The sequence below is a fragment of the Trachinotus anak genome, unplaced genomic scaffold, assembly GCF_046630095.1.
Source record: "Trachinotus anak isolate AG129_WGS33_773 ecotype Australia unplaced genomic scaffold, CSIRO_AGI_Tana_v1 ptg000004l, whole genome shotgun sequence".
Taxonomy (NCBI): domain Eukaryota; kingdom Metazoa; phylum Chordata; class Actinopteri; order Carangiformes; family Carangidae; genus Trachinotus; species Trachinotus anak.
Genome location: NW_027273855.1, coordinates 8509251 through 8531392, shown reverse-complemented (window position 1 = coordinate 8531392; position 22142 = coordinate 8509251). Strand labels below are relative to the sequence as shown.

Below are 22142 nucleotides of genomic sequence, written 5' to 3'. Positions count from 1 at the left end.
CGGAATTTATAGCTAGCTCATGAAATTCATCCCGAATCAACACTCCAAAGGGTGACACAGAGTTCCAGTTGTCTCCATAAGATTCACTTATGATCAAGGTGGGGTTGCCACCTCCCCACAAAAGCTTGAAAAGGACTCTAAGCACATTTAAGGTGTGAACATATTCTCACTCATCTTATAAACTATATGGACCTATACACAAAAAGTAAAGGGATACTACACTCACTCAGCGACCCCTCCTGCGTTCTCACACTTCCACAAAGGAGGACTGCAAGAGGAATCACAGACTTTTACCATAAATCACACCCCATTCCAACCTACACTGATAACCAATACCCTATAAATTCATAAGGCATGTTGAAATGTACTGGAATTAAATGTTCAACTATTTTATAACCCACTTTTTCTTACTCTTTAAAGAGTCCAGGGAAGCCAAAATATGTTTTATTGGTTCAGAAACACATTTTCAGCATGTAACAACACTGCCATCTATACACCACTCCTGACTCCGTATTCTCTAGGGAACTGACAAGCAAATTCTACATATATATTCGTATTGTTAAAGTTTGGTCGTTTATCCCTGTTCATTAAAGTTATAGTTTAGAAGTGTTACAATCTCTTTTGATTTGGTTGTATACTCTTGCTGTGTATGGTTCACTCAGTCAAGTTGTTGTCTTATTTTATACTCCTAACAACGTAGACTATCAATTTCTGTAATGGGCCATGGTGGAAGAATTATACACTCACGCGTTGGACTCAATTAAATAATTATAATCCATAACATTTATTCACTCTCCCAATCAAAACAAGGAAAAGAGGGGAATGTTCACTGGGAGGCAACAATGGCCACACAACTCAAAGTAGGCACACCTCCATCCTGTGTTCGATTGGGGTTGATGTCAAAATAAACCTTTAGGTCACCTTATGATAACAATTAGTCCCCTGATCGTCGCTAATAAACCATCTTACCATACACATAATCTCTTCGCCCATCGCTCAACATTTGTCATCACCCTCAGCTAAGCCGCTCGCAATAGAAACGATTTACTGCAGATACACCAAATACATTCATTCTTCCTATCATTCATTTATTGCATTTCACCTGTGTTAGCGTAACCAAGTCATTGTCCTGTGTATTTCTTTGAAGTATAGAGCAGATATCTATGTAATTGAGAGGTCACTGCGTCAGAGTTTGACTGATTAAGTGAATCTACAGATTTATGAAATTTTGTCTCTTCAGAGACCGGTGCCCCATTCGACGAGGATTCTAAATCGCAATATTGTGGCCATAGTACGCTACACTGGCTCTCCCTCCAAAAGCAGTAATATTGTGGCCATAGTACGCTACACTGGATCTCCCTCCAAAAGCAGGACAGTTGTAAAGGATACTGAGTAAATAAACTCCTTTATCTACAGCAGGATTTGGCTGTAGTTATAAGTATTTAAATCAATTACTTGACCTGCAGCACTCACGGTTTTCATGATAAGAATTTAAAGGTAGCTGCTCAAATTCTGTGTCACTCTACCAAACCAGATCACCCATCACTAAAAGTTATTAAAGAATTTTTTGTTAAATGCACAATAGCAGCAGGATCACTGTGAGGCAGGACCAGATGAAAAGACAACACGAGGCTTCTGTTTTTTGGCTATTTTTGACAGTATTATTTTTTTCCTCAAATTTTTGATAGATATCATTATGATATTGTTAGACATTATTTTGACCAAGATAATCATGTTATGAAAATCTGATGGTGACAGCCCTTGTATGAAGTCAACAGCAGTCTTACGAAAAGTACCTGGTAATATTTCTGTAACACTTCCAACCCAGCACCAGTCTGATATTATTTTTACCAACTGAGACCAACTGTCTCCTACCTCATATTTACAACTTTCATTTGTGCCAACTGCATGGGAGAATTAATGAGTATCAAGCTAAATTCTTTACATACAGCATATGAGTAAACAGAGTCCCATGGTCTTGTTATTCTATGCTTGCATATCCTGTCACGTGTGAATAAAGCTACAACATTAAAGTCATTGATGTCTGACTGACAATGAGCTGTCACTATAACATACACATGCATTCCATGTCTGAAAAAGTGTATGTTAAATCTTTAGTTATTAGTTTGATTATTTTTAGTTCTTGTGGAAAACACATACCTGCACAGATACGCGTTAGCGTCTGGATAACCATCCACTTGTGCTCAAAGGAGCTGGTCGACGTCTCCAGGATGGTCAGGAAAATCTCCCGAAAGAACACCTGAGGAAAAGGGAGATGATGAGATAAGTGTGACATTGAAACCAAACAAGCTCGACCAGTCTACATGTTCACAGCCATGGGTACACATTTCTCTACACTGGGCCGGCCTGAGTAAATACAACCTTAGATCTGCCAGAACAACACGGAAGGCAATGGTCTGTACTGTCTGTGTTCTACCTCAATCTGCATCTTCAGGTGGACCTTGAAGTGGGAGAGCAGGGTGAGGAAGATAGCCAGGGAGAGCTCAAAGACCTCAGGCACAGAAGAGACACCGTTTTTGGAGAGCGCCACACACAAATACTGTTTGATGGCATTGACGAACATTTCATGAGTGCGAAACACTGGTCCAGCGCCCTGCAGCACAGACAGCAGCAGCTGCAGGGAAACAATCTTGGACCGCAACTCATGGGACCTGCAGAGGAGAGGAATTGCATCTGCATCATTATACAGCCTCAAGGGTGAATATAAAGCTACCCACAAAAACATTAGAGGCATGTATGCTCAGTAGAGATTCATGTGTTTATAAATAGCATTCCACAGTTTACTCTGAGTTGAGCGGAACAAACTTGGGTTAGGGTGTTTCAGCATGGTATCTAATGTATGCCACACTGAATACTCTGTGAGCTTGTTCCTTGGCTTAGTTTACGGTGGGTGGCCCCAAGTCTAATGTTACAGTAACCAGAGATGAAAGGAGCACAACAGGATGGAAAAGGGCAAATGAACCTGTGGAGACTGAGATGAAGCAGATGAGCAGAGCTGAAGACAGCTCATGCACACAGCTTCATTCATTTCAGCAAACTGTAGCATGACAAAGAGACGTAAAAGACCACGATTGCATCACAGCAGGAGTATGGCTGGTATTCATGTTGTGTGTTACATCAGTGTGACTAACTGACATGACATATAGATTAGCTGGTTGTGCTACTGTGCAGTTAGAGGTGAGGGGATTGTCATATGCAAAAACACTCACTTTGGATCTGGAGGTCCATCTGCGAGAGGCTTCATGGAGAGTTTGCAAAGCGAGCGGAACACCAGGAAAGCATCTTTCTGCAGGATGTGAGAGAACCGGGCTGCATTGTGGGGTCCCTGCAGGGCCTCAGCATCCTGAGACAAATGAAGACAGTCAATCTCACTTTATATAACACATCCGATAGTAAGACCTCTGAACTGTCAAGCCTGAAACTGTGTCTGTGTCAGGACATCTCCATATCAGGGGAAGCTTGTGGCAGAGCATCAGAGCAGAGCAATGTGTCAGGTACTCTCTGTCTGGGTGGCTCAGCAGTGTTATCAGCAAGGTAAACATGCTCCCTAATAAATGTGTTTTTTTTTTTCAATTCAATGTAAAATGCCTGTTTTATTGACTGCCCCACAGAATTAGTCTCTGAGGAGAGTATTTGTTTTCAGCTCCTCTTCTATTCATGTGCAGATTGTGAGTTACTTTCCACTCCATGGTGACAACTAGTGATGGGACCGATCCGATCCTATATCAATATTGGGTCCGATATTGACGTCATTCACTATTTGGATATCAGACGAACAAGGACGATCCACTTACCGATCCAGATTCCAGTCCGCAGCTTGCGCTGGACCATGAACCCGCCATAACGTAACATGAGACATATCAACGATACCACATCTTACCATGAATTCCGTGGCAACTTCAGTGTGTAACTGAGTGGGCAAATAACATTAGCTGTTGGTTTGACTAAAATGTTGTTTGTTTGGAAATGTTTTAGTTTTGTTTTTTTTGGGCCATTTTTGCCTTTATTTGACAGGACAGTAGAGAGTGACAGGAAAGGGGCAGAGAGAGGGGGAATGACATGCAGGAAAGAGTCGGGCAGGTTGGGAGTCGAACCAGCACTTGCCTGCTAAGAGCCTCAGCTCATGTGGTACGTGCCCTAACCACTCCACTATCGGGCTGCCTGTTTGGAGATATTTTAGCCTGGAAATGCCAAAAAGCAAGACAGCTACTTGTAAGGTGTGTAAAGCCAGCATGCCGAAGGGTGGAAGTACGGTTGCATCATGCAATACAGCCAATTTGATCAAGCACCTGCAGAGGTTTCACGTTAGAGTACCAGGAATTCATGTAAGCCAAGGGACAAGACAACACCACTGGACAGGAAACTCTCGCTGATGCTTTCTAGAAACGCGATAAACTTCCAGCAGACAACCCAAAGACTAAAGGGTGAACTCAGAAACATATGCACAACAGAATGCGATTCTTCTTTGGAATGCGTGTAAATTTAATGCATTTGTCTATATTTTTTGCTCTCCTAATAAGAAGTGCTGTGTGGTTTATTTTAGCCTCATGATCTAACCTTAAACACAATACCAACAATAATAATATTAAAGTAAAAAGAGCTCTTGTATCAGAATATGTATTGGTATCGGCAGTTGTGTATTGGAATCAGATCGGAACTGAAAAAATGTGGATCTGCTCATCTCTAGTGACAACACCACCAAGATTTATTTTCAACAAAATAAGCAAACCCAGGATTTATAGGCAAACAGGTGGCATGCAGCAGAGCCCAGTGTAAATACTCTATAGATGTTTCTGTGGTGGGACAGAATCTTCAGTGGATGTTTTGGTTGTTTCAGGACAATTAACAGTAGAGATAAATGCTCTACTTCACTACTCTCTACATTATGTTATGGCCAATTATTCATTATTGTTCAGCAGCTCCCTGCAGCTGAGGTGAAAGCATGTAACAGTCACACTGGACACTAAGGTAGAAATGTCATTCACATGTTTAACTATCAAATTTACATCAGAAATAATCTACATCCAAGCCAACAAAACTGATAACGCACATCACATGATCATTCATGTACACTGTACATGCAGATGTAGACAGGAAGCTGACTGTCTTCTCTGCGGTTGGCTGCTTAGTTGCAGAAAACACAAGAAAAGAGAATCAGCAAAGGTGAAAAGATCAGATGTTTGGAGTGATGACGAGGTGGAACTGTTACTAGGAGTGGTTGTTTTCTTTGGGAAAAGAATCAAATGATAGGAGTGTGTCGCATCAGGGAGGGATTCGTCATGACTGATAAGGCCCAATCAGGGAACGAGCATGGGTGTCTGGTAGTATAGACGCCAGGCGTCGACAAAATGTGTTCATGTGGACATAGCCTCAGGTAACTTTTACATACTTTTGTCAGCACCTTAAAGATAAGAAGCTAATGTTATTAAAACTGCTCACCAGCATGTCTGTGGAGGAAACAGACGAGCGGTCCTCAATGATGCCATTCATCTGCTGGCCCTCTGTTGTAACTCTCAGGGGAGCCACTTCCGTCTGTTCAGCAATAGGGTGGGCTCGATGCTTGCCTCCTGGCGGAGAGGCCAAAATGGACATTTTAGTATTTTTCATTTCATTTGGCAGAAGAGGAGAAGCCAAATAAAACAGTCAAGTTCTAACCTGTTCCTCTGTGTGTCTGTGTTGGCTGCTGCTCTGTCTCCTCTCCTTCAGTCGATGCCAACTCTGCTGGATTTGGATTGCTCTCTCTTGCCTCCTCTTCAACAGGCTGTGATGCTGTAGGAGACGTCTCTGCACCTTCATCTTCAAAAACTAGAGTATGAAGAGTGATGAAGATTGAGGTAAAGAGTTAAAGAAAAACAAATACACAAACTAGAAAGGTTGAAGTCCAAGTTGACACGTACCACTTGATGGTGTAACGGGCTCTGCTCCTCCATTCATCGGAGCGTTGCCATCCTCAGGTTCTCCATTGATTGATGGTGTTTTTGACGGGTGGTCCTGGTCCAGGTCAGGGGCTGGCGGCAGGGGTGTGGAGCTGGTGTTGGTGGTGAGATCTGGAGTACTGGCTGCCGGGGATGGGGAGCTCTGGGGATCTGGGGTGGGCGTCCTGTCAGACCAGGGGGAGTCGGACCTGCGATTACCTGAGACTGGAGATGAGTTCTGCTGGGGCAGTTGCAGCCGGTCCCTCTCCTGCTCCTGAGCCTCCAGAGCCTGTGGATGGAGGACATGGAATGGAGGAGCCATGTAGAGGGATTCTTTTACACCAGGAAATACAACCGTTTGACAAAAAATCAGGCAAAAATGAAAAACCCTCTGATTAAATCCAGTGTTAAACCTTGTTAATGTCCATATGATGTTTTTTATAAAATACAAAACAGTCATCAAATAAAAATAATCAGTCATCACCCTGACTGAGTATTTCCACTTTGAACTACAGTGAACCAATGACAGTCTCATAAAAACAGATTCAGAGAGCCAGGGATTCATACATCATACAACCTAGGGAACCAGTCCTGTCAACTTGTGGGGATGGGGGGCATGGCTAAATAAACCTGAAACCTTGTCAGTACAGAAAACCAGAGTTAGCATGAGCACAACCGTTGTGGCAGCCATTGCCAGTTACAAGCTGACAAACAAATAAAAGATGCTAACTATGCTAACTGTTCTGACATGTCTGCTGATACATCTCCTAGTCACTCTCTAGATTCTGGTGTCAACAGAATCCTCATCTGAGTCTGGGTCTGACTGAGTCTCAAACGTGTGGCATGAATCTCCTCTTACAGTCTTGATACTCTCTGTTCTTTCACCTGTCAACCTGGAGCAGGCAGGTGGTGGGTGGGGCACAAGGCCTGATCCAGGTTGTTCAATCAGGAAATAAGAGTAGATATTTTTACATGTGAAAACTTGTTAAACTAAATATGACTCATAGCAGAGGGAGTTTAAAATATGTCTGGAGGAACTTTAAATAAAAACTGAAGGAAAATCTGTTTGTTGTAGTACAGACTATTCATATCCTAAATTCAGACTAGCTGCTTTACAGTGTCCACAGCAAAAGGGGCTCGTTCACTGCTGTGCTGCTGTGTTTATGGGGTTGGACGCAGGTGGAGCACTGAAATGTAATGTGGCTGGATTCATAGCAACCGTATGAGGTTAAGACTTTTGCAACAGTTTAACAGCTATCAATCTAATGCTTTATGTTATTCTATTTTTTATAATTAGCTAACTAGAGATTTATGTGTTAGCATTAATTGTATTTATTAGTTAAAGTTAGCTAGGTTAGTCAGTTTGTAGGTTGAAAATTATGTATCAGAAGTCATAATGTTGTGCTGAGGTGCAGGCTGAAAACACATCGTAGAAGGCTCTTGGCTGCTAGTCTGTATCTTTGCAGGTAATATTAAATATTTAACATAGGCTAATTACTGTGACTGGCTGCAGCCTAAGGCTGTTTAATAGGTGTGTCACCAACTACATGCAGAGGTTGTATTCTGGAAGTGTCAGGCTTTACAACAATTTCTTGGCAAAAATTACTACTGTAGGTGCTGCAAAAAGTACCCAGTGACTTATATACACAGCATGAAGCACTGAGTCATCATCAGAGCTCAGCCTTCTTCCTCATGATGTTGCTTTAGTGCAGTCATAAAATCTGTTCATGAAGTTTACTGCTTAACAGAGAATGTTTTTGAGCTTTCATTCTTTCATTCATTCATTCCTTCAGGCATTCATTTTTCCATGTTCTGGATATTTGTAGCACAGCAACAAATAAAAAGCTAAACTAACAGCCTGGTTTTCCATGCGTGTGAAGATGACATTGAGCATCTGTGTGAGTGTGGCCTTAGCCGTGGTCTGGTTGATGAGGTTCCTGCTGGCCAGGTAGATGTTGTAGCAAGTCCTGACGGTGAGGAGCACTGTGCCCTCATGGATCTCTATGTGCGGGGAGGTCACTGCAGTCAGCAGGGCCTGGACAGAGAGAAAAGGAAGTAGAGGATTATCACACAGGATGTTCTTGTGAAGAAGATGCTGCCTATGCAGCTGCTGAATCACCACTCAACTTCCCTTCTTCTGGGGCATGTTCATACTGCAGACATATAGTTCTGCATATACTCTGCATGTTTGGTGCACAATTCAACTGTTTCAATTTTAATATCAGTAAAAAGGATGATTAGTATTTCCAAATGGAAGAAATCAGAGTTTAGAACAATACCTTCAGGGGATATTAATTTAAATATTATTTTGTGTTCAAACTCATTTGTATTAGTGAGTGTAAACTGACTGAACTGACATTCACTGACCTACAGTGGTTAATGCAAGCCAAACTGATGTCTATAATCTGTCTTGTAAATCTTCTGTCAACAGTGATAAAACTGTGTGTTTCCTACAGGCAAGACTTTGCCCTTTACAGCCAACCAGGATGTGCATTTCATTAACTATGTAGAAACTCCAATAAGCAACCTTACCCACTTACGTACACACAGCAGGTTGTCAAGCCACTTTTTAAATATGCAAGAGCCCTTCTAAAAACTGAACACGGAGATGTGAAATTAACCTTTGAAGCTTTTTTTAGATTAATGAAGATGAAAAGTGGAGAATGTTAGTCTAAAACCCCTTCAGGTCATTTTTAGAAAAGTGCTACGACAAGTAATTCAATGGTTGGATGAGTCTGGCCACACTCACAGAACTAGTGATTCGGAAGCAAAGGTAGCTTTGTTACAGCATCTGCTGTCATTTAAAGACAGAGAGTTTGTGTGATCGCAGGAATTAAATATTAAACAAGATAAGTTTCAGAAGCTGACAATGTGATTTAGACACACAGGCATAAATGCACATAATTTTATGTGGACATGGAGGACTAAAGTGTCCCAGTCCTGCCTCTTGGACCTAACTGGGTCTCAAATAAACAACTCCACTGACAGCTGGAGGATGTAAAGGCTTCCAGATGTACAGAGAGCTGCTAGGCGTACCTTGATGATCTGTAGCTGGACTCCCTCGTCAGTCTGCGGGCCCTGAAAGCAGTTGCAGATGGTTTCCACCAGCCGGTCAATCAGCCGTTTTCCTGGGGTTCTGCTATCCGGGGCATTGCCTGTGATATGGCCGTACGCAATCAGCTTCTACCACAGAGAGACAACGCACAGGTTAGAGCAGCAGGAGAAGACTTTACTGTATGTGATTGATTCTATGTGTGAATTTAGGGTTAATTTGAGCAGCATCTTTTTTAAAACTGTGTAGCGAACATACCCAGCCTTGCATCAATCACAAGCCATGAAAAGAAGTTCATAGGAAGGACATGCAGAGTTATGGACATGAACTGACACTTTCTTATTCTCCCCACCACCAAACTATCAAATTGATAGGAAACAGAGACAAAGGACCCTCTTTCACAAACAGGCCAGCTTTTAGCAGGTCACAGGGACATATAAACCTAGACCATGGGTCAAATGGTCATCTCCAGAGTATCAACGAATGCACACAAGATAAACAATAAGATTTTCCATTTTTGTAATGATAAGACTCTGAATTGGTATTTGATTGGAACTGATATAGGAAAAGTAACACCAAAGAGGACTGTGATTAACACTAAGGTGTGAATCCTGGACTCTCTGTCTCATATGCACGCACACACGCACGCACGCACGCACGCACGCACGCACGCACGCACGCACGCACGCACGCACGCACGCAGTAAGGTTTCCCACTGTTCCTCTGTCTTTGTCTTTAGATAACAATATATATTTGGCTACAAGCCACATTCCAATCAGGACTAGGAACCAGCACTTTACTTTTCACAGACACAGATCTGAGTAAAATTATAAAATCAACTATCTAACTAACCAGTAACCTATGTGATGTTTGTGTGTGTAGTTAATCCCTAAATTTGTATCTTCTAGAATTGTTGAAACATAATAAATAGATCTGAAGACAGTACCTTTCATATGACTATACTACCACCATCCTTCACAAAAGGTAACAAACACTGCAGACATCCACAATGTCTTTATTCTTATTACTATTATAATCAAAGAACGGCTGTGTAACCCACGCTTATTTACAATTAGCTTTAGGAAATAAATGATTGTCTTGTTTGATCAGTTTACCACTTGTATTATGATTACTTAAATGGTTTGAAGGATGTAGGCCTTATATGAAATCTGTGTATTGTATATCTGTATTGTTTCTTCCTGTCATTATTAGTGCCTAGTGCCATTAGATTTATATGTTTTATGGTCATGGTGGAAGATGGATGTGCAAGCTTTATAGATAAACTCCAGATTAAACAATTCAAAGTTCTATAGAAAGTTACTCACTCCTCAGCTTTAAACAAACAGGTTTCTCTCTCTTTACACTTTATCGTCTTATCCACATCGTCTTTGTCTTTCTCTTGCCACGGGCTCCAAGTAACTTTTCTTAGTGTACATGCTAATCTTTTACTTTTACAGGCCTAGTCAAAATCAACTCAATCAAGAAGCAGAACTGCCTCAGACTATTTTTGTAACTTTTAAAAAAAAATTTCCAATTTAAACTTTTGAAGATTCTTGACAGTTTTAGAGTGAGGCCTAAAGTTAAGTAATTAGAACGTTCTCTCACATCAACCCGCAAGAGATGCAGGCAGATAACATAATCTTTCCAAGACCGCCTGCAGAGAAGCCTATAAAGAAATCAAGAGTGCCCCAGGAAGACTCTGCTTTGAATAAATTCCTTCCTGTTACTGAGATATCACGATCAGAAGGCCAAAAACAGGTTTTGTGAGGTCACCGTGGCCATGACCTTGACCCTTGACCCTTGACCCTTTGGCCACCAAAACATAATCAGTTTGTCTTTGGGTCCAAGTAAACGTTTTTACCACATTTGAAGAAATTCCCTCAAGGAATTAAAGAGACATGCGTTCTCACGGCCAAAACCGTGTTTTTGAGGTCACTGTGGCCTTAACCTTTGACCGTCAAAGGTCAGTTCATCCTTGAGTCCAAGTTGACATTTGTGCCAAATTTGAAGAAGTTCCTTCATGGCGTTACTGGGGTATTGAGTTCACAACGCCAAAACCATGTTTTGCAGGGTCACCACAACCTTGTCCTCTGACCCCCAAAATCTCATCAGTTCATATTTGAGTCCAAATTTTGTGCCAAATTTGAAGAAGTTCCATCAAGGCGTGACTGAGATATTGAGTCCAGACGAGAGAATAAGACAGACATACATATGTACGTACAGATGGACGGACAACCTGAAAACAATATGGCCCCGGCTGTCACAATAAATTTTTTTTTTTTTTTTTATCAAATGACACAGCCATAAAAATCAAAAGACACAGCCTGAGATATCCTGATTTTAAATATCAAGGAAAGATCAAACCCCCAAAACACTGGATCCCACATTTCCCATAATGCAATTCAAAACATTCTTAATTTTAGACCCTCCCTGTCTGGCACTGTAAAATGCCCATATGTTTAAAACTCCTGCCTCTAGTTTGTAACACAGACTTTCCTATGAAAATATATAGTCTTTAAGGCCCAGCAAAAATAACCCTGATGACATCATCAATGTTATGATGACATCATCGGGGTGGGTGTGTCAAACTATGAAAACTTCCCATCAGTGCCACAAAACACATGATACAGCTGTTTTCACATCCAGAACTCTGTGATGAACTGGTGCTGTGATCTCTTAATAATCACATTACAGGACTACAAACTGCGGCAATGAGACAAGTAAAATGAGGCAAGTAACAGGTAAATAAGATGTAAGAAAATAGAGTTTGTGTTTGTGTGCGGACTGTAGAGCCATTGTTCTAGGTACATGTCTGACATGTGAAACAGGTATAGCAAGATTTCACCCCCTGCCCCCATTCAACTCCAGGTGGGTAACACAACCAGAAATAAACCTGTTATGAGAAAGTGAAACAGTCACAAAGAAAACAAAAGCTTTTGAGTGTATTTACCTGACTAACTGTGTGTGTGTGTGTGTGTGTGTGTGTGTGTGTGTGTCTGAATATTAACCTGCAGACAGTCCAATGAGGTGCTAACTATCCGGGGGGACTTTGACTGACAGGCCAACTCAAAGGGCAGCACATATTTATCAGCCTCGATGTAGTTGGCTCTGGGTGGGACCACTGTTCCATCCCTGCAGGGACAAGATGAGAGCAAACAGCTGAACTTTCTATAAACGCTGAAAGTCCCACTGAAACTTAATGGTCACTATGATGGAGAATGTTAATAAATTAAGTGCAGTGTAAAACATTTCATTATACATTTTTATTTTCAAAGTGCTCAATTTTACAGAGCACTGAAGTTTTACTTTTAAACTTTAGAGAGGCATAAAGGGATCATGTTTAGATAACAGCTTGCCTAAAGCAGCAGGCATATTAACTGTAGACTGTCTGAAGTGCTGCTGATATATTTCAAAGACACAGTTATAGAAGCAGCAAATCACCCTAGTTGCAAATTACAGTGAACAGCCAGAGTATACTGTAGACTGCTTCAGGGCAAATCTTACCTTGGCCTTTTGCTGCACGTCACAAGAGTGGGAAGAAAAGCTTGAATTTACTGCTGTGCATTCATTCATTCAGGGAAAAAAGGTGTTTACATAGTAATACTTACTTTTGTTTTTCAAGCTCTGCCTTGATTTCATCTATGAAAGGAGACACAGGAGATTAAATGTTAATGTAATTCGAACTTTGACCCCTGCAGCTCACATGATTTGACTCTAAATCTGGGGTTACTGAGTCAATCACAACTCTGACTACAGTAAGACATGTTTTTTCCTGTGTTTCAGTTGTTATTCAAGTGTTTTTTCTTAACATCAATCTGTCAAGAGCTATACATGAACTTCCTAGCTACCCGGTGCAAAAGCTTAGCACGGGGAGTAACAGTTAGTGTGTGTTCAGCCAGATGTGAGTGGTGGTAACGAATACTACGAGACACAACTTTCATATACTACTCATATCACAGGGCTACACAGAGGAAATTAGCTTGTGATGATATGTTTAAGTAACTATCAGGACAGTATGACCAGACATTTAATATAATAAAATTGTGAATCCAGTTCTTCTCTCCACTGTGTATAAATTAGCACTGGACCTAAACACAGAAAGGCATTCACTGAAAAAAAACTTTCTACTGTATGCCTGATAAATCATGAAAAGGCCTGCAACCCACAGCATGGCAACTTTTTACCACAAGTTTGTGGCACTGCCTGAAGCTTACGTGGAGTTTACCAGACAGCCAGTCTGTATGACAATGAAATAATCACAAAGTAATCTACATTAGTAGTGTGAGGAGTGGAAAAGCAGTGTTGTGTTCTACTGGTATCATGAAAATGAGAGAGTGTCCCTGGCTGACAGAGAGCAAACAGAGCAGCTCAAATATACCGACCTGTTTGCCCACCTCTCAGTGACCGTTATTTCTTTGCAGTCGGTCCTGTGGTTTAAAACCTTAACAACTGTGCCTTAATAATGAAGCAAGCACAACTCTCAATTTCTCAGTCACCTGCATTAAGACTGGGAGAGGCACTTGGCAAAAAACGTCACCCTCACTACTACTATATGTAACTGAACAGGTATCAGACCACTGTCGGACAAGTGTTTTAAGACTAGAATAACAATACATGCTACTGAACACCCAATTTACAGCTGTCACCCCTAAAGATGGCAACATACAGCAATACGACAAGGAGATGAGTGCGTACAAATGGGCAGGGCAATTTGAGCTGAAATATGAACAGCAATACCACAATGAGGTGGAGAGGATGTTGTGTGTAACACTATCCGGGACGATGTGGAGGGCGTCAGAGTATCATGGAGTTAGATAGCCTGTGTGTCCGGGTGCAGAGCAGACCGGGCTGTCTGGCTGGGTGACAGTGCTACGTACAACACAGGGATTGGTCTGTTTAGCTGGCTAACATAGCCCTAACAAACTAGCTAGCCAACGACAGCTACCAAGTTAAGTAGCTTGTGTACTTGCCGACGTTGGCAGTGATAATGGTATTTTAGGGGCAGGATGTTGGCGTTTTGTAATATCAAGGTGTGAGCGATGCCAGAACACATTTAGCAAATGCTACCTGTTAACGTCAGCGGACAGCTGAACAGACGATGGAGGCCATTTAGCTGCTAACATTATCGTTAGCTAGCTGGGTAGCTCTGTCCTGTTTCCCAAACAAACCAGACACGACCCAATTGTTTCCGTCAAGCCCCAGATAAAAAACCGGGTTCAGCAAACCAACATTCAAAACAAACTCACTTACCGAGCGCCACCTGACAGGCTTTGCGCAGCTGGCTGTGCTGGTTCCTCCTCACCTCCTTATCCGAGAGGATTTTCTCCAGCGCTCTGGACAGAAACATGCTCTTCGTTTTACTGTTTTCTGCCTTGGACTGCGAGTAGTGCTGCTGCTGCGGTGGTCGCTGCTGTTGTTGCTGCATCTCTCAGTTTGGTTACCGTTCCTCTCTCAGGCCGTCATCTTCGGCCTGGCCCTGCGAATAGGCAGGTGACGAGAAAAAGCTAACGAAAGCCAGGCTATCGGTGTCAGTCCAGAGGAGTTGCTATCTCAGCTCAGCGCCGCCATGCTGGTTACACGTCATGTCACGTGATTCTCAGCTGTCCGGGTCTTGACCACGGTACCCTGAGGAGCAGGTTACTACCGGAATAGGGTCAAATAGACAGAGTTAATTCACGTTGTAAAACGTGCCTGATTAACCAACATATGCTTTGAGTGTTTCAACCTTACCAACGAGTTGGGCAACAGATCAAGCGCTCCTAAAAAAACAGAAACGCTGTTTCTGAAATGTCCTGCAGGCGGCGGTAAAACACCACTATGGATGACAGTACCACAGATTCTCAAACTTTTTCAGATTAATAACCCTAAAATGACACAAATAAGAAGGGGTTTAATCTGATCAGGTTTTGTCCCATGGTCCCCCATCTAATCAGGTTTTGACCCAGGGTCGTCATGTGATTAAGTTATTGCTTTTAGATGTTTTATTACAGAAAGCATTTAAACCTATGACCAAAATAGCCACATACTTTGTCATTGTGATACTTATGGATGTAATTATAGTCAAAACAAATGATGCCCCTTTTTGTTGGGATCCCCCTCATGGACCCCCAGAGGTCCCTGGATCCTTCTTTGGGAACCACTGTACTAGAGATACTTAAAGTGCTGCCGAAGGACGGGTACAGTAATACCACACCTGTCTCAACACACTCACCCAGAACAGTGAAGATTGCTACATATTAGTTTATTTTATCCACCTCCTTCAATCAGAAGTTATAGGTGCACATCTATTTATTCATACATCTCCAGTTGAATCTTAAAACATTTGTAATTAAATGTGATAAAAATGTACATCATATATAGCATTGATATGAAAATACTGACAATCTTCATTACAAATCTATACCATAGAATTTATCTAGCAAGCAAAAATCATTGCTTAATCATTTAAAAAGAAAAAAAAACTCAAAACATATAGTCCATTCTGTGCTAATACAACAGTTTTTCTCACACAAAATAATGCTATTCACAGTATGGAAAAAAATAATAGTGTCATGTCTTGTATAGGTTCTCCTGTCACCTACTAATGGGCAATAATATCTACTGTACCATGAGATTTATGATCAAAACAACAATCATCAATAAACAAAAACATATTAAAAAGTTATAAAAAATAAAGTCATAAAATGTGTACAAAGAAAGACAGACATATGATTAAGGAATAAATAAAATGTTGCTGTGGTTACAATCCCAGTGTCCTGTAGTAAAGTTAGAGATAAAGAAAATAAATTAACATTTATTTCTAAAAAAATTTCCATTCAGAGTACCATTCATCACTGTGTTTAATGTAAGGAAATAAAGAAGACAGAATCTCACCATCAACAGCTGCACTAGAAAAGGCTAAAAAGACAGTATCTTGTACATATTAGCTTGAAAAACAGAAGATGCACATACTTGATCTGGGTGTTAGTTTCCAGTCATAGATGTTCGCTGCCTGATAGGCTTGAGTGTACTACTGCACATTGACTCAGATTAAACTAATAAACATTACTGAAAAGTCTTGTGTGTGTGTGAGAGAGTTCGAGTTAGTGAGAAAAAAATCCAAGCTAAAGTCAATGTTAGAATTTTTAACAGGAGAGCAAATGCTAATAATCAATAAAAGAAAGAATAGACAATCTGCTCTCACTTCAGAGGCAGTTAACAGCAGTATATAACAGTAATGGATATTTTACTTTAGTGCCATCTATGAATCCACTCCCCCAACAGGAACAAAAACTGGACAGAAATACTTCTTTCTGTGGATGTGATTAGGAACACACTTTTTTTGAGCGATTTCATCAGCAGATCAATTGGAGCTAAGTGCAAAAATATCCCACAAATACAATTTAAAGCTGCACTATGAAAATTTGTTGAGTGAGTTCAGTTTAACTTCACTACCAAAAATTCTATAAGTCATCAAGTAAGTTGTATTCATACAGCCCAAAATCACAAATTTGCCTCAAAGAGCACAGGAATTTTTAAACATGGTGTCTAAAATGTTTCCAACTGCACCTTTAAAGAAAAACAATAAATTATGAAGAATTTTAAACTTGGGTCAAATCTGTAAGAGGGAGGTCATTACAGCCTTGTTAGAAATTTTTCATGAAAGCAACAGCTCCAACTGAAATGCCAAATGCAGCTCAGGACCAAGACATGCTGTGAGCAGAGCTGCCTCACCTTTAACAAATACACAAAGTGAATCAGTTTGCATCCAGTGTACCTGCACGTGGGTTTGTTTCAATATGACACAATCTGACCAGGTTTATTTTGAGATACAGGCAGTTCCTCTATTGTCACTGTATGTAGCACTCATTTCAACTCATTCCTGTTGTAGTATTTGCTTATAGTGTTACAGTCCAGCTACTGATGTACCATTTAGGCCCAAAGTCAATATTGAGAACATACTGTGAATACAGTTGCTGTGTTACATTTTTTCATAGTGTGTCACTAACTGAACAAAAAGGAAATGGTGCAGAAATCCTAGAGAGAACACTTTTCATATGTGAATGTCTCAGGACACATCCAAGTAAAGTCATGAACTGGCATGAAAACAACAGAGGTGAGTATACTGCACAGCACTGAGATTAGATGTATTGAGTTGTGGTCCAGAAAGAATGGAGAGGCAGAGGACAAACAAACAAAAATTAAATCACATTTACATTTTCTCATTCGTATACATGCAGCAGGGGAAATAGCCCTTGTCATGGAAAGGAGAGGGAGGACAACATGAAGGAAATTAAAATGTCCCATTCCCAGGTATGAACAATATCATGGACTGGCTCACAACCTCCACTTGGTCAGATGAAATATGATCATGCAGTCACCTGTGAGATACAAGCATTGTACAACCCCATTTCCAAAAAAGTTGGGACGCTGTGTAAAACGTAAATAAAAACAGGATGCGATGATGTGCAAGTCGTGTAAACCTATATTTAAGTGAAAGTAGAACACAGACAACATATCAAATATTGAAACTGAGAAATTGCATTGTTTTATGAAAAATATATGCTCAATTTGAATTTGATGACAGCAACATGTTTCAAAAAAGTTGGGACAGGGCCATGTTTACCACTGTGTTGCATCACCTCCTCTTTAATGTTTGGGAACTCAGGAGATCAGTTACTGGAATTCTGAAAGTGAAATGTGGTCCCATTCTAACCTGATATAGGATTAAAACTACTCAACAGTTCGGGGTCTCTTTTGTCATTTTTTTCGTTTCATGATGTGCAAATGTTTTCAATGGGTGACAGGTCTGGACTGCAGGCAGGCCAGTTTAACATCCGGACTCCACTACAGCGTATTACAACGCACAGAATGCGGTTTGGGATTGTCTTGCTGAAATATGTAAGGCCTTCTCTGAAAAAGACGCTTCGTCTGGATGGCAGCATATGTTGCTCCAAAACCTGTATATACCGTTTAGCATTAATGGTGCCGTCCCAGATGTGCAAGCTACCGAAACTAGGGATGCACCGAAAATTCAGCCGAAAATGACCCAAAAGTGCATTTTCGGTTTTCGGCCGAAAGACCTAAATCACCAAAACAACATGGCCAAAACTTGTGATCACGCGGCAGACAGCGCATCCAGCACACGGGAAACGTGATCGCGAGCAAACAGCGCAGCCAGCAGCACGCGGGAAACGGGATAAGAGCCAGCGTATCTGCGGTGTGGACTTATTTCACTATCTCAGAGAAAGACCCACGAATAGCGATTTGCAAAACATGCAATGCTGAAATTTCAAGAGGGGGTGCATCTGCAAAGAGTTTCTCCACATCGGGTTTAATTTATCACCTGAAAATATAATTGACATAATCATTTCTTTCAGTGTTTCGGTTTCCTCATTTTTCGTTTTCGGTTTCGGCCGAGAATTTTCATTTCGGTGCATCCCTAACCGAAACCATGGGTACTAATGCACCCCATACCATCATGGATGCAGGCTTTTGAACTGTGTGCAGATAACAAGCTGGATGCCCCCTCTCCTCTGTAGCCCGAAGGATGTGGCATCCATGATTTCCAAAAGGAATTTGAAATTTGGATTCGTCAGACCACAGGACAGTTTTCCATTTCACCTCAGACCATCTTAAATGAGTTCGGGCCCAGAGACCTCAGCAATGTTTCTTGATCATGTTTAGATATGGTTTCTTCTTTGCATGGTAGTTTCAACCTGCAAGGTAGAGTTTCAACCTGCTTCATCCTATGCGGATGAGCAACAAACTATGTTCACAATGGTTTTCAGAGGTGTTCCCAAGCCCATGCAGTTATTTTCACTCTAGAATCATGTCTGTTTTTAATGCAGTGCCACCTGAGGACCTGAAGATCATGGCCATACAATATTGGTTTTCAGCTTTGTCCCTTGCACACAGAGATTTCTTTGGATTCTCTGAATCTTTTGATATTATGCACTGTAGATGCTGAAATTCCCAAATTCTTTTAAATTTTACGATGAGGAACATTATTCTTCAATTGTTGCACTATTTGCCCACGCAGTCTTTCAGAGTGGTGAACCTCTCCCATCTTCACTGCACAGAGACGCTGCCTCTCTGGGAGGTTCTTTTTATACCTAATCATCTTACTGACTTAAAATTTCAACATGATATGTTGTCTTTGTTCTATTTTCAATTAAATATGGGTTTACATCATTTGCACATAATCGCATTCTGTTCTTATGTACATTTTACGCAGTGTCCCAACTTTTTTGGAAACAGGGTTGTAAGTAAAGAAACACAAATAAAATATTCACATAATATAAAACACAAGCCTAACGGTAAAGGAGTCTGCAAAATATAAGTTGCTCCCAAGAATTATTAAAAATCATAACCTTTAGTCAGTCAAAAAAACAGTAGGTAAAGAGAGGAAAAACAGTACAGTGGTTAAAAGCATCTGAGCCAACACAAAGGGCCCAGACTTGTTTTTTTAAGTGGTTTGCCCTCTAATAACAACTACAGTTCTTTTGCAAATCTCTGCTTGTGATCAAATATGGTGGTACTGAATTCTGTGGGAAGAACCACAGTGGTTCACCCATCACATGCTGCAGTCAACTGGGGAAAGGAGCGTGGAAGGCAGGTTTTCCTACTGTGATGCAAAGGTGGGGGTGTTTGGGGACAAGGCAAAAAAAAATAAAAAATAGCACAGATTGTCAACAAATGCTTGAATGAAATCCTGCTTCACTGTATGTTTCTGATGATTACATCCACCTTCATCTATTCATAGGACTGATGAGAGGAAATGGGGGAGGATGGAGCGTCTTATCTCTGCCCTCTAGTAGAAACATAGTGTGTGTAGCACTCAGGAGGGAGGTCACCACTATGGCACACATACATCGTGACTGGCATGTAGAGGAGCAAGGAATGGGGTGCAGGCAGTGTTTGATGTATAAATGTTAGCATATACAAACATTTAGGTGTCAGCGTCATGTTAAGATTTCATATAGACACGCATCAGGTCCAGTCACTTCCTGTGTTAGTTTGCCAGTCCATGATTCCCCCCAGTGTGCGTGGAAGTATTTGAGTGTTTGTTTCTCTATGGCTTCCAGTTTTTAGTGTGTGAATGCCAAGTCTACAGAGTTATAACTGTGCCATCTTCCTCCAGACACCGCCTTTCTATTGCTCTGTCTGGCGATGGCGTGGATGAAGTGGCATTGGCGTAGCTTAGTGATCCACTGCTGCCGCTGGCTGGCAGGGTCCCGTTGGCATTGATGGAATGGGTGGAGGCAGAGGTGGTGGTAGTGCGGAGGTTGAGGTGCGGCTCGTATCGAGGCAGCAAGGGCATGCTGTAGTTGGCAGGGGCACGTCTGATTGGCTCGGCCTCGTCTCCTGCCTCAATCACTAAGTCCTCGTCATCCTCGTCGCTCTCTAGCTCCCCGACTGGGAAGTTCTGGATGATGTGCGATGGCATGGAGGCCGTGGCGCCCACCTCACTGTGTGATGAGTAGCCATAGTAGTTGGCACCGCTGTCTGACGAACTTCCCGAGCTGCCAGATGCCACACCTCCTCCTCCACTGCGGACAACATTGTTCCGCTGGTTGGCAGGTTTGACGGTGATGATGAGGTTGTGGCTGTTGGCGATCATCATGTCTGTCACCTGATCCAGAGACTTCCCAGCCACCTCGATACCATTCACCTCCAGCACCTCATCGTTAACTGCAAGCAGGCCGGTGCTCTCTGCCAGCCCGCCAGGCACCATGCGAGAGATGAATATCCCTGGGACCTTCTCCAGGCCCTGTGGAGTAACCCGTACGCTGGATCCATCGCGGATGTAGAAGCCCAATGGTTTTTCCTGGCCATGCTTGTACAGGCGAACACGTCGGTGCGTCTCTGGGAGGATGTCCACATCAATGATGGAGGAAACCGGCCGAAAGTCCTTAGGGAGGCTGATGATGACCGGTGGTTTTTTCCTGTTGGTGTCAGGCCTCAGAAGAACTGCAGAAAGCACTGTGTTTTTCTTCCTCGTCAGCGAGTCAGTGCCAAACGTTGTGTAATCAGCTTCCTCTGCAAAATAAAGACAAAGGAATTAGAGAAAGAGAAGAAGAAAACAAAAAGGGGAAACAATGGCAGAAAGAAGAAGAGGAGAGAAACAAAGAGGATGTTAACAAAAGCTGGTAAATTTTCCATTAACATTATTCTGGGCTCGTTACACATCAGGTCATTATTCGGGCTGACAGTCTGTTGCATCATGTAGTTTCGGAAGAATTAATAATGCTTTGCAATAAAGCAGCTCTGAACCTGAGGTATTACTGCAGGGTGCCTATGCTGAACACACACAAGAAGCTGTTCCCCAGAAGTCCCCTTAAGTCATAATAATAATAATAATAATAATTAATAAGTTTTGAGTTATGATTTGAACATGGCCAGATTGGTGCAGTCCCAGATGTTTTGTGGAAGACTGTTCCAGAAGGAGGGGGCAGCAATTAAGAAAGCTCGGTGCTTGGTGTGGTGGAAGGAGTGTGGTGAGGAAGCAATTCAGTGAGGTAAGAGGGGGCCTGGTTATGGAGGGCTTTGTAGGTGAAGAGAAGGACTTTGAAGTGGATCTGACGCTGGACAGGAAGCCAGTGGAGTTTCTGGAGGACAGAGGTGATGTGGTCATGAGTGCGGGAGTGGGTGAGCAGCAGAGTTCTGAATGTAGTGGAGTTTATTAAGGACTTTGGATGATGTGCCATAGAGAATGCTATTGTAGTAGTCATTTCTGGATGTGTTGAAAGCATGGATCAAAATTTCAGCAGCAGTGAAGGAGAGTAATGGACTGAGACGAGAAATGTTTTTTAAGTGGAAGAAGGCAGTTCTGGTGATCTGATTGATGTGGTGAGTGAAGTAGAGATTGCAATCAAAGATGACACCAAGGTTACGGATGTATGGGGATGGAGACAGAGTGGAGTCAGCCAAACAGTCCAGCTCGCATTCATTCATCCACACTCTTTGACACGCTGCCACCTACAAGTTAGCCTACATATGCCACATACAGCCTTGCAGGTGCACATGGTGCACAGGGGGGTGTTTATTTAATGGCGTCATAAATTGTCCATGAGTCCTCAACTGACTCCTCTACTGAGCTGGATCCAACTATGACATTACACCTAAATAAAGGACAAAAAGTATGGCTCTTAACAAACAAATTTGAAAGACTC

The 22142-nt window shown here is 41.8% G+C and overlaps 2 protein-coding genes across 3 annotated transcripts in view; both read right to left on the bottom strand.

The window, feature by feature from the left end:
* arfgef2 (ADP-ribosylation factor guanine nucleotide-exchange factor 2 (brefeldin A-inhibited)) overlaps positions 1 to 14636 on the bottom strand; it is a 50248-nt gene extending 35612 nt beyond the window's left edge. The window contains exons 1-11 of the mRNA XM_071475604.1: positions 14239 to 14636; positions 12597 to 12627; positions 11997 to 12120; positions 8973 to 9119; positions 7792 to 7971; positions 5919 to 6225; positions 5677 to 5826; positions 5461 to 5588; positions 3231 to 3364; positions 2438 to 2672; positions 2161 to 2260 (exon numbers count right to left, since the gene is read on the bottom strand). Of these exons, the coding sequence (XP_071331705.1) occupies positions 2161 to 2260; positions 2438 to 2672; positions 3231 to 3364; positions 5461 to 5588; positions 5677 to 5826; positions 5919 to 6225; positions 7792 to 7971; positions 8973 to 9119; positions 11997 to 12120; positions 12597 to 12627; positions 14239 to 14413 (1711 nt within the window). The 5' untranslated portion in view covers positions 14414 to 14636. The remainder of the gene's footprint in view (positions 1 to 2160; positions 2261 to 2437; positions 2673 to 3230; positions 3365 to 5460; positions 5589 to 5676; positions 5827 to 5918; positions 6226 to 7791; positions 7972 to 8972; positions 9120 to 11996; positions 12121 to 12596; positions 12628 to 14238) is intronic.
* A 576-nt stretch (positions 14637 to 15212) lies between these two features.
* pard6b (par-6 partitioning defective 6 homolog beta (C. elegans)) overlaps positions 15213 to 22142 on the bottom strand; it is a 33700-nt gene continuing 26770 nt past the window's right edge. The window contains exon 3 of one of the 2 annotated variants that reach the window (XM_071475605.1): positions 15213 to 21009. In XM_071475605.1, the coding sequence (XP_071331706.1) occupies positions 20078 to 21009 (932 nt within the window). In that variant the 3' untranslated portion in view covers positions 15213 to 20077. The remainder of the gene's footprint in view (positions 21010 to 22142) is intronic. The other variant, XR_011690781.1, reaches the window with a different exon arrangement.